Here is a 13313-nt window from a genome sequence, read left to right as displayed (position 1 = left end):
TAAGAAACACTATTTTGGAGTCCAAAAATAATAATTATTTTTTAAAAACAAATCATGTATTTTATGGACTATTTTCAAAACTTGAACACCTTCAAAACAGTGTCCAACAGATATAATACACTTGTGCCCATATTTATCTCCAAAACACTTTCCTTTCAGGTTTCTTTAGATTCTTTGGGATAGAAAAAAGTGAGAGGGGAACTAGATCTGGTGAGTCAGGTGGGTGAGAAACCATTGTCATTTGGTTTTTGGCCGAAAACTGCCATATGCTCTATGCTCTGTATGTAGGGGTGGTGTCTGTTTGCCACAATGCAAGTCGTTTATTTCTCATGGCTTCACATAATCATTTTAGCATTTCAGGGTAGTAATGTTGGTTAACTATAGTACCCTGGGCAACAATTTCATAGTGGACAGAGAAAAACAAACCAACATTGTCTTCATATGAGATCTCACCCTTATTAATGGAAATGGAAATGCCCGTTAGGTAGACCGTTCGCCTGGTGCAAGTCTTTCGAGTTGATGCAATTTTGTCAACTTGCGTGTCAGTGGGGATGAAATGATGAAGATACTGACAACACAACACTCACAGTCCCTGAGTGGAGAAAATCTCCAACCCAGCCAGGAATCGAACCCGGGTCGTTAGGTATGACATTCAGTCACACTGACCACTCAGATACGAGGGGCAGACTGCTTTATTAATGATAAAGGTGCTTTCCACTGGCTGGGTTGTTGCTTGATTTCTGGATCTTATCCCTAACACCACAATTTGTTGTCCATGATGACTTTTCAGTCAAAATTCGGATCAATTTATGACTAATCTTTCAGTTCCTGGCACATGTGCAAAAGATGACTCTGTGGTCATCAGAAAGGCCATGCAGAACGAAGTTAGCTCCAACACATTTTGTCTGTAGATCTTGACTAAAAATTCTTTGGCATGAAATCCACAGTGTTCCAGTCCTTGCCAACAATTCATCAGTTGTTCTACAGTGAGCAAACGTAATTGCAACATGAATTTTTTCAATGTTTTCATCTGTTCTGGAAGTCAAGGGACATCCCGGTTGTGATTTATCTCCAACTGTTCCTTTTAATGTGTTTCAAGGTGCTGATGACCTCAGTGTTGAGAGCCCATAAGCCCCAACACACACACACACACACACACACACACACACACAATCTCCAACTGACATTTTACCACCTTTAAAATGAGAAAACTACTGATAAACCCTTGCATGGCTCAAGGATTCCTCCCCATAAGTCATCCAAATCATTACAACAGTGTCTGCTGGTGATTTCCCTAAGAGGAAACAGAACCTGATGTTAATGTTGCAGTGCCTGTGTTATTCTGATTATGATGCATGTCCAAAGGATGAGGCACTGTGGCGACCACAGCCATTACGAAATACATCAAATGAATTTGGAATTGCGAATATGGACTACCATCAACTGTAGAATGGTATGACGACAATGAAAATTTGTACCGAACTGGGACTCGAACCCAGATTTCCCGCTTATCACGAGTAGTCCACTTACCATTTGATCATCTGTGCGTGACTCATGCTCAGATCCAAACTTCCATATGTCGTCAACCATGCTTCTATGACCTGTATTCATAAATCCATTATGCGTACTCCCATACAGGTAAGGCGTACTTGAAAGTCGCTTGCCTGGTGTTGGAAGATAAATATGACATTGCATTGCCTGTGTTATTCTGATTATGATGAAAAGTTCCTTTGGACATGCATGCATGCACAACATATTGAAGTTTGGGTCTAGCCGTGAGTTGTGCACAGATAGCTAAATGGTAAGGCAACCACTTGCAACATGCGGGAAATCCGGATTCGAGTCCCAGCCTGGCATAAATTGTCATTGTCGTCTTTCCATTCTACAGCTGATGGTAGTTCGTGTTCGCAATTGCGAATTCATTTGGTGTGAACCCGGTGCTATCTTGTTGATACTTAATGTCTGCCACTGAAAAATCACCGAACACATGAAACAGTGCTCATGAAAGCAGTTACTCTGAGAACACTAATATTTCCAACTCAGTACTGCTAGGGCAACTGATATAAAATGCCATCTAGTGGCGGCACCTAATGGGAGAATTTGGAACTATTGTTCTAGCAGCTGTCAGAAAAATTTTCAATATGTTAGCCCCCCCCCTCCCACACACACACACACACACACACACACACACACACACACACACACACACATTGTAGAGAATCCTGCAAAATACTCTGGTTTAAGGCATTACAATTTATATTGTGACAGAATTGCCAAAGCCCGAGCCAAGTACATTACATCTGACTCGTAACCTGACTAAGACACAGTTTTAGAGGATTTTTCCATATTGGATTTTTTTTTTAAATTTCAGTTTCAATGATATTCTGGCAGCTGCTGGAAGGGACTGAATATGAACCTTAGTGAAAAAATTTGTAAACTTACTTGCTGATCTTGGTGCTTTGCAGCATATGAATGCTAAGCACTGGCCAGTGTGTGCTAGCTCATAACATGATCAGAAAGGTTACCACTTGTTTCTGTGATTGAAAGCAAAGTTCATCCACAAAATATAAGTAAGGAATTCAGTACAGAGTTGAACACTCAATACGCCATCGCAGCACACAGCACACTAGTAATGAAGTCAAGGTTCCAGAAGCTTTTGATCCATCCGTGATTTCCAGTTCCATCTGTTCATTTGTCTTATGCCAGTCTCTTCTATAATACAGGATCAACCCACATAATGCATCCAATGGCACCATCACAGACCAATTTCTTCATAATACTGATAAGTTATTAACTCTGGTTGGATGCCTCCTGCCACAAAAAAAAATAAAACTGTTAACCCATTTTGCAGTCTGTTTCTGAGCTGCTGTAATCTTTGTGGGATACGAGATAAGAAATCACTCTCTTACTCATTCTCCCTTTCAGGTATCTCTACTTCCTCTTTGAGAATACAATCCCAGAAGGCTAGGACTGTTTCAACATAACCACATGACAGACTAATACATAGACAGCAGCTTTCAATTAAGCAAAGCTTGTGACTTAGCCTTGACTATGATCAAAGCCCAGCTGCAGTCTGCATGGAAATCCCAATCCCATTTTTACAACTGAAGAAGACGAGGATGCATTGTCAATTTGCCAGTAGAGATTTGTTTCCAGCACCAGCCACGGTGCTACTGACAACCCTGTATTGACTTCCAATGGCGTGCTTCCTCCACCACTGCACCAGGTTTACACCTAGAGGTGGCTGCCTGGAGGCTGCAAAGGAGAGGGAGAGGGTATAAAGGCAGCACCCAGCAGATATTAGTCATCAGGAATGCCTGAAGATTGCAAGAAGTCGACTTGCCGAAACATCTGACCTACCCCGCAGAGTACCAAAGAAATAGTCAAGATTTCTCTACAAGAAACTTCACCAGTGAGCCAGTTAGATTTTATAGACCATCTAAACTCCCCAAGGAAGGAATGCCTTTCCATGCAATTGTGAGCATCATTAGTGAACCAACATATAAATTAGCTAAACATGTGACAGCAGTGCTAACTAAGCCTTTTTGTGGACAAATGCCAGAACCACAAATGAAATTCGTTGCATTTAATCCAGTAGCTCCAGAACTTGTGACTGGGCCAAAAGTACGTTACTATGACCACTGATGTAATATCCCTCTTTATGAGGGTACCTGCTGGAGACCATCTAATACTCATAGAAGAAAAGATTGTGCCAGAAATAATAAGCCACTTGAATTCATGCTTAGGTTAATCTGCTTTCTGTTTGATGGAAATTACTATGAACAAATAGACAGAGTAGCAATAGGCTTTCCACTATTGTCAATGGTGGCCAAATTGTTTATGGAGGCATTTGAAGAAGCACTCGTGGAATCTGGAGCCTACAAGCCCTCATGCATTCTTCAGTATGTAGACAATACGTCCGTAATCAGATCTCTCGGATATCACCTTCAAGACTTCGTGCAACATATAAATCCACTGCACCCGAACATTAGTTTCATGATGAAGATAGAAGGTAACAATCAACTTCCATTTCTAGATGTGCTTGTCAGGCAAATACAAGAAGGCACACTGGGACACAGCATTTATGATAAACTGAATCACAGATTTTTACTTGCGTGCCTCTTCACAATGAGAGGGTGTCCTAAGCGCAGTAGTGCACAGAGCATGTGAAATCTTGGACCATGATAGTCTGGCAGCTGAGTTGCAGCACTTACGAGCTGTGTTCCTTGTGAACAGTTACAGCAACTGTCAGATACAGCATGCCTTAAGATTGAAGACGTTGAGTCCGCAGCCTTCTGAAGGTGAAGATAAACGGGTTACAGGGTTGATTATTCCATATATGAGGAACATGTCAGAGGAATACTCGGGAAACACAACATCAAGTATGTGTTCCACCCACCAACCAATAAAAAATCCTTATTGGGAACAGTCAAGGGTGACCTAGGACTCTAAAAACTGGGATCTACCACATCCCTTATGTAAGAGAATATATGTAGGCCGGACTATCCTGACAGTATAGGAGATATGTATTGAGTATAAATGCCACACAGACCATGTAGAGTTGACAAATCCTGCTGTGGCAAAACACTGCATCTCCTGTGGACATACCATGAATTGTGATGAACCAAGTTTTTGCAGAAGACTGAAACCTTTTGGGAATGTATTCTCAAAGAGGCAGTAGAGACATGACTACATGATGGACCAATAAATAAAGACAGTATCTTTCAAATAAATAAGGCCTAGGATCCAGTCTTGAGCATGATCAAAGCAAAGTGGTAATCAGTGTAACAAATTTAGAAGGCAAGGACACATTGTCACCACACCATCAGAGATCTGCATCCAGCTCCAGCCACAGCACCACTGAGGACTTTTTGGGTGATGTCATCTGGCTGAATACCCAAGAAATATTAAAGATGTTACTACACTGGGAAAACATAAAACCACACAATGACAATGATATTGTCTGAGTAATTTGCACAATAAGGAATGTCCACTGTTTGTTATTATTGGCATTGTTAAAATACCACTGGAGCACTGACTTGTTGATTGCCATAACCTCCATAGACTGGTCATTATAACTGTAGCTGGAAATATGTTAATAGCCCATTGTGGTGAGGAAATGCGTTAGAATGACTTGGTCTTCTTACTGAACAAATTCCTTTTTTAAATGTCAGACAATTGAAACTCCAGGTAGGAATATCAACAATGTAGGAAAATACAGATTGATACTTACAATAAAGGAGACATGTCAAGTTGCAGACAGGCACAATTAAATGACGTTCATATAAAGCTGTGATGCAACCAGGAATCTGGAGGGGGCCGGAAAGGGAAAGGGGTAGTAGATCATGGCTGGGGAGGGAGACAAACAGGTCTGGTGGAGTGTGCAGAGACTAGACTGCCAACAGGCACTGCGTCAGAAAGTTGTGGGGCAGGAATTTGGGGAAAAAAAGAATAGATGCATTGGCAGAGGGCTGCAAATAAACAGGTTGGGAGGATGAGACTTGGGAGGAAATGATAGGACAGAGGGGTGGAAACTGTTGGGTGGAGGGTGTGCAGACAGTATGTTATCACAGGTTGAGGGTGGGATAATACCAGGAACAGAGAATGTTGTTGCAAGGATAACTCCTATCTGTGCAGTTCAGAAAAGCTTATGGTGGTGGGAAAGCTCCAGATGGCTCGGGTAGAGAAGCAGTCCTTGAAATCATGTGTGTTACGTTCAGCTGCATGTTGCACCACAGGGTTGTCCACTTGGCCACAGTTTGGTGGTGGCTGTTCATCCTGGTGGACAGCTGGTTGGTAGTCATACCAATATAACAAGCTGTGCAATGATTGCAGCAGAGCTAGTAAATAACATGGTTGCTTTCACAGTTGACCCTGCCCCTGATGGAGTAGGATAAACATGTGACAGGACTGTAATAGGAACTTCCGGGTAGGTACATTGGCCAGGTTTGCACTGAGGTCTCCACAGGGATATGATCCTCGTGGCCAGGGGTTGGGATTGGGAGAGGCATAGGGATGGACTAGAATGTTGCGGATATTGGGTGGGTGACAGAACACTGCTTTAGGAGGAGTGGGTAGCATCTTGGGTAGGATGTCCCACATTTCAGAGCACAATGACAGGTAATTGAAGCCCTGACAAAGGATGTGGTTCAGTTGTTTAAGTCCAGGGTGGTACTGGGTGATGAAGGGGACACTCCTTTGTGGCTGGTTCTTGGGAATGGTGGGAGGATTGGGAGTGTGAGGGGAAATGGCATGGGAGATCCATTTGTGGGCTAGTTCTGGGGTAGTTCCTGTCTGTGAAGGCCTTGGTGAGACCTTCAGCATACTGAGCAAGGGAGTTTTTGTCAGTGCAGATATGCTATCCCCAGGTGGCCAGGCTATATGGGAGGGATTTTTTGGTGTGGAAGGGATGACAGTTGTGAAACTGCAGGTACTGTTGGTGGTTGGTGGGTTTAATGTGGACAGAAGTGCAGATGGAGCCATCAGAGAGGAGGAAGATAGGGTGTCTTGGCCTTAGGTCCAGATAATGTAAAATATCATCAATGAATCTGAACCAGACTAGTAGTTTGGTATCCTGAAAGGCTAGGAAGGTCTCCTCTAGATAGCTCATAAAAAGGGGTGGCATAGGAGAGTGCCATGCAGTTACTCATGGCTGTTCCGCAGATTTGTTTCCATATACCTTCCCTTCAAATAAGTAGTAGTCATAGGTAAGGATAAAGTTAGTTAGTTATATGAGGAATGAAGAAGTTGGTTTGGAGTCTGAAGGACGTTAGGAAAAGAAGTGTTCAGTAGTGGTAAGTCCATGGGTATGAGGGATGTTGGTGTGTAGGGAGGTGGTGTCAGCAGTGATAAGTAGGGATCCAAGTGGTAAAGGGGAAAAAGTGTGTAGAGTGAGTGAAGGAAGTGGTTGGTGTCTTTGACATGGGAGGCTAGATTATGGGCAGTTGGTTGGAGAGCCAAACTCTTTCAGTGGGAGCACAATAACCAATCGCATTGGGGCATCTTGGGTTCTTGGGTTTTGGGAAGCGTGTAGAAGATGGGTGTGTGGACTGTCATAGGGGTGATGAATGAAATGGATTCAGGGGAGATGGTATGGAAAGGGCCTAAGGCCTTAAACAGGGATTGGAGTTTGTGTTAGACTAGAAAATGTTGTGCTTTGTGACAGAGATAGGGATACTTTACAGAAACAAGGTGTGCCTGATTACGTTAAAGAAATGTGGGTAGAAAAATCATGGGGATGTACTAGACCTGGCTTGAGTAGTTCAGAAAGTTCTGTGCATAGTGAATCAAGGTAGTCAAAAGGTAATTCTGTTGTAATTTTAAGGACTTCGTCTAATATTTGAAAACAACCATATGTCTGGAATGGGTCTAGATGAAAAATATTTTGAAGAGAGTAATAAATAAAACCAGCATAGGAAGCTAGGTAGCAGATTACTTGCTTGTTCATGGTATTTTGAACACAAGCACCAAGGAAAGGCATTTTTGTTGTGGTGAATTATCACCCCTCCTGTAGTATCATCAAGGCCTTCTCGTGAGGCAAGCATTACATATATACCTGAACTGGTTGTGGTGATTTGGTAGGTTGGTGGGTTATTAGGTCTGATAATAATCATTAAATTAGTTTCTTGCATCCATTTATCTAGTTTCCTAGTAGTAACGGTGTTACTAGTCCACAAGAAAGAAAGATAAAATTGAATTCATAGTCACAATACATTTTGTTATGTCTGTCACTGCTGTTGTCATATGATCAAGTATTTGCATATGCCTTCCTTCTATTGAACATATATTTGTTATTGTCAATTCAGATCTGTATGCTTATCGATAGCTTCCAAACTAACCATGTACTCATCGTAAAATCCCTATATTGAACACACATTTGTTACCGTTAGTGTAGTACATGTGTCAATAGCTTCCAAACAAATCATGTGCTTCTTGTAAACTTGACATAGCTTTAAACTTGTCAAGTTCCAGTTGGACACAAATACAGCTTCTTCATAGTCCTGACCTTCAGTTAACCCATAACAACAGAATTAAATTTTTGTTAATTATTTTCACATTTATCACTTTTATCTTGTTTGTTACATTGAAAAGGAAGCATTTATTGTGGAAAATGCAATTTTTACCTTTATAGTTTCACAATAATACACCATGCATATACCTGTATGTAACACTAAGCACTATTCAGAGCAAAATATACATTTATATGGAAAGGTTATATATTTTTGAACTCAGTGAAGCAAATTAAAAATTACTAATCAGAAGCAAAAACAACAAATTACTTGCCATGATAACCAGCAAAACATTTGACATATAGTTCCACATTACATCTCTTGCACTGGCTATTCCAAAATATCATCTTTTTTGAGCTTTTGTATTTTCACAGTTTGGTGCTTTATTCCATTAAACCAGATCTCATTTGCTACAGTACTGGAGTGCAGGATTGGCTTAGGCCCTTTCAGTGGCATCACATTCCTCCTTAAGTACAGCTGAACAATTTCTACTCGAAAACTTTCATGAGAGATGGTATTTTTGTGATACCCATCCAATACATGGTAGATTTGAGATTTCCCCTTCCTATTGAATAAGAACACTAGAGAAGAACTAGTCATCCTCACTCTAATACTGTGTAAAACCATTTCTAACCTTGATAATGGCCTCTGTTTGCCAAGGAAGAGTGCCCACAAGTTTTCTCATGTATACATATCCAGCCATTGATTGATTATTAGATCCCACAGATCTACCAAATTGTAGGGATGTTGATTACTATGTGTCACCTTCTGTTCCAAACGTTTTCTAAGGAATTAAGATTGAGTAATTTAGTGGGCCAGTTGAGGGTGCCCTATTGTTGATCAAACCCAGGAATGCAAATGTGCAGCGCTGTGAACATAACCTGTCATCATCTTAGAAGATGGGATGTCGATAGAATACTCATCATAAACATGTAGAATGAAAATGCACATGGGGTAATTGAGAATTTTGAAATAAGCATCCTTGTACATTTTCAAGGTAATCTGAATCAGTGGGCCCAAGTTACGATACTAAAAACACTTCCAAAGCATTACACAAGTATGTCTGGCCTGATCTACATACTCTGCACACTACAGATTAAATACCTTACTGGGCCATCGGTGCACTAGACACCTTGGATCACTTGGAAAGAGACAACATCGCAACTTGTCGGACCACGCTACATGCCTCCAGCCAGCTACTGTTCAGTTTCTGTGTTGCATGGCCCAATCAAGACATGCACCTTTATGTGCCACTGTGAACATTGGCTTTTTGCAAGGCACCCAACTCCAGATATCCACTGAGAGCATTTTTATTCACAATCATTGCTTGCAATCTGGCTGAGATGGACATTCATTCACCAACATTAGCAATTCCTGTTGGTTTGGAACCAGTTGTTATTGGAAACACGTGAGACACATCTTTAGTCCCTGTCGGACAGGATCTTTTTATAACTGCTGTTCTTACTCTGTGTTACATGACTGCAAGTGGTGCTCCATTCCTTGTGTAAGAGGCAGTCGGAGGAAAACGAGACAGAGGGGAAAAAAAACCAAGTAAACTGTTTATTACTTCAGAAGTAATTGCCATATGTGTTAATCCATTTATCCCTCTGTGAGACAAGCAGTCAGTGGCTTCGTGGAAAAATGTTTGTAGTTGCCTGTGGAACCACAATTGCACACTGGCATGCAACTCTTCGTCCAAATCAAATTGACAGCCACATACGTCTCTCTTCAAGGCTCCAAAATTATGGAAATAGTGTGGGAAGAGATTGGACTGTACGGAAAATGTGCACCTAAATTTTCAACATTGTTTAGAATACACTGCAGAAGTTTTGCTGGGAAGGCCTTACACATCCGACACACTGTCCCAATCTTTCCCTATGTAATTCCCATATTTTTGGAGCCCTGGAGAAAGATATTCATGGTCTCCAGTTTCCATCATACAAAGAAGAGCATGCCTGGGAACACTTGTGGTTCCATAGAAAACTGCAAACATTTTTCCATGAAGGCGCGGACCAGCTTGTCACACAGTGGGGTAAGTGTATTAACAGATATGTCAATTACTTTTGAAATAATAAATAATCTGTCTCATTTTCATTTGACACCACTTTATAGGTATGATGGGCAGTCTATGTTCATAAACTGACGAATTGGGCAACTTTGTTCATGGTCTGGTCATGGACACATCAAATCACAATAGCTTGTTTCTACCATTCCTTCATGTCTCTGTGTCAGTCCATATGTCTGTGCTGATTCCATACAAATGACTGTCACTTATACACCACTTCAATGCCACCATATAGGTCAGCAGTGGAGGGTCATGTGACTTTGTTACCAATTCTTTACTATCTGCAGCACTCCAAAGTAACCAGTGTGCTCCTTTAAGAGTGCTAGTAAAATTTTGGCTGGTGATCATCAAATTGGTTCTCTTTAGTCACACTTAGTAGCTGTTTCATAACCATTGCTTTGCATGTGGTATTTTTAACTGCTCTATAACATTTGAATTGGATCAGTGTCCCTTTTACTACCGCAAATGCCTTTTTCCCTGTGGACTTATTTAAGAAATGTCATTTGTTAAATACCCATGAGCCTGAACAAGATTCCTGTACGTACTATGCAGGTCGTATGTTGAACCTTGCCTTGAATATACCCACATAGAAAGTTTGGACACTTTTTTACATCCTAAGCTATGTCTCTCGTGTTTGGCAGAGTTTGGTTTGTGGCCTCTGGTACTAGCAGTGTACTGCCTACCTTGAAGATGACATAATCTCACCACATATCTGTTAGCAATAAGGAGAATGTCCACCTTCTCTGTATTTGCTAGTTTCTTCCCAAAATTGATGCAAATAATCTTATTGTAAAATGCTGTTAGTATTTGCTTTATTTCAGTTAGGTTTTAGCTTCGGAAGAATCTAAAGTTCATTAATCGCTGTAGGTTGCCCATTTGGTGGTTTCCTCCTTTTACTTCACACACTGGTTCCGTCTGCAATTGAATGCAGCCTATTTTTTCTGTCACTTATGAAATCTTATGATAATAGCACTGATGGTCAAAGATAGACATCCCATTTTCGACAATTACCAAGTTTTCAGATTAAGTCTTGCCCCAGTAGCATTAACATCGTGGTGATAAACTCATTTTTCACATCCCTGGCAACTGAAAAGAGAAATGTTACTTCGTATTTTTGTGACATGTTACTATTTAAAGCACACTGATGCCACATTGAAATGTCTTCAGTAATTTTGCTTTCCTGTAAATTTTTGTCTTGATTTCCATGAAATCTATTTTTACTGCAGAACTTGGAAAGACTGCTTTTATAAATAAAGATATAGTAGTAAATACTTATGTCTACATAATTGTTATCCACACTGTAAGTTAAAAATGTGGGTTCCCATTGCACTTGTAGCATGAGTCTGTGCAAATCTTTGAATACCGGAAATCAGTAAACTTCATAAAAGAAAAGTGCTTAGTTTAATTTTAAGATGCAGTTTGTTTATAGCCTGCTCACTGTACCATACTTACACTTCACAATTTATTTCTTGCAGAATTGAAGAACTGAATAAGAAATTGAACTTGAAAGAATCTGAATGTAGTAGCATACTGAAAGAGCTTGAGAACTGCAAGCAACAGGTGGATGCTGGAAAAGAAAAAATAATAGTTTTGGATTCTGAGTTATCAGAACAGAAACAGAAACTGAAAATGGTAAATCTATCAGTAACCATACAGTCTTCACTTTTCCATTACCCACATTATCTAATTGTGTGTTTTTTACAGCTTCAAGAACAGCATGAGGAATTGAAACAATCACTGAAAAATAAAGATCAGTCGTTTTCTGAAATAATAGAGCTAAAACAGAAGTCTATTGATGAATCTATTGCACAGCTGAAAAAGATGAAAGAAAAACTTGAGCATAAAGATAAAGAACTTGATGAATTACAACTCAAACTCAAAAGCAGTGTTGAAGAAGAAAACAAAACTAAAGCAACATTGACCAAGTTAAAACAGAATTATAATTCACTGGAAGCTGAAATGAAATCAAGGTAAGGATGATACATGTAGCAATAATTTGGTAAATATGTAAAATAATTCTAAATTTTATTGTACTATAAGGGTTATAATACAAGACTTCTACAAAACTTGTAGCAGATGAAAGTTTCAACTAAGTGTAAGCTAGTGCAGCATAATCTAAGTTGAAAAAAATCTCTCATATCTTTTGAATTCAGCACCAATGACAAATTTAGAACAAGGCTAAGATACTTAACTTGGCCTTACAGACTTGTTAAAATGCAATTATTAAGCAAAGATGGTTTGTGACATTTCAGTGGGGGAGACTTTAGGAAATAATTGTTCTTCATGTGAATGGCTGCTTCTAAATTTTAGGGAACCTATGTTCACAAAGAATTTGAGGAACATTATGTTACAGACACACATATTAAGTGAGAATTGTGTGATAAAATTTGTCATAGCAAGACATATACAGAAGAATAAAAGGAATTTGTATTTCCCCTGCTCAGTGAAAATCAATCTCATATTGCTTGTAACAGGCTCTGTCTGTAGTAGTTGTACTGTATTTTATGAAGAATAAATGTAGATGTAATCATAGCTCATGAACTGCCTCCTTAAAGATGCCAAATAGTTTTTCATTACTGCAGTGATTAAAAATAGATCCCTGGATGCTTTATTTTTGGTTTTGATAGTCTTGCATTCAAGTGAAGTTGCAATTATGTCCTTTTGCAGAGACTTCAAAATTGAAGAACTGAGCTCCGCTTTGAAAAAAAGTAAAGAAGTTAGTGCTAAGCAGGAAAGTGAACGTGCGGAATTAGTTGCTAAAATTCAAGCTGGAGAAGGTGCAAAAACAGTAATTCAGCAACTGACTCAGGAGACGGTAAGTTCCTTTACTGTTAAACACAAATTGGAAACGGAACTTAAGCTGTGAGATGTAACTATTACAAATATATTTATGCTGTAGTGTTTTATTTATAAAGCAGTTTTAATATGCCTTTGTTAAAAAATCTTTGGAATTAGTTGTGTTGTTATCACGTTGAATGAGGAGCTGCATTGATTTCAATCATGTCTTTGTAAGAGACCTAGTGAGTTTTCTGGCAACCATACTTATAATATGACTTTCACTTTGCTCTTTAATTGTAGTGTTTCAGTGAATTTCATGAATTTATGAGAAAGATCTCAAAAATCACCCACCTCATCTATCTTTAATAGAAAAGTTTACATTATTTCACCATTGAATTGCTTGTTTGTTCAGTGTTTTATCTACTGGGTAAGAACTAGCCTATTGTTATTCCAAATTTGGT

The 13313-nt window shown here is 39.6% G+C and overlaps 1 protein-coding gene across 1 annotated transcript in view; it reads left to right on the top strand.

Moving 5' to 3' along the window:
- Nucleotides 1-13313, top strand: part of LOC126297537 (early endosome antigen 1-like) — a 182740-nt gene that overhangs the window by 120090 nt on the left and 49337 nt on the right. The window contains exons 7-9 of the mRNA XM_049988450.1: nt 11550-11706; nt 11779-12044; nt 12742-12889. Of these exons, the coding sequence (XP_049844407.1) occupies nt 11550-11706; nt 11779-12044; nt 12742-12889 (571 nt within the window). The remainder of the gene's footprint in view (nt 1-11549; nt 11707-11778; nt 12045-12741; nt 12890-13313) is intronic.

This window comes from Schistocerca gregaria, chromosome X, assembly GCF_023897955.1.
Source record: "Schistocerca gregaria isolate iqSchGreg1 chromosome X, iqSchGreg1.2, whole genome shotgun sequence".
NCBI lineage: Eukaryota > Metazoa > Arthropoda > Insecta > Orthoptera > Acrididae > Schistocerca > Schistocerca gregaria.
Note: the sequence above shows the minus strand (reverse complement) of the source record. Positions and strands in the feature narration are given on the sequence as shown.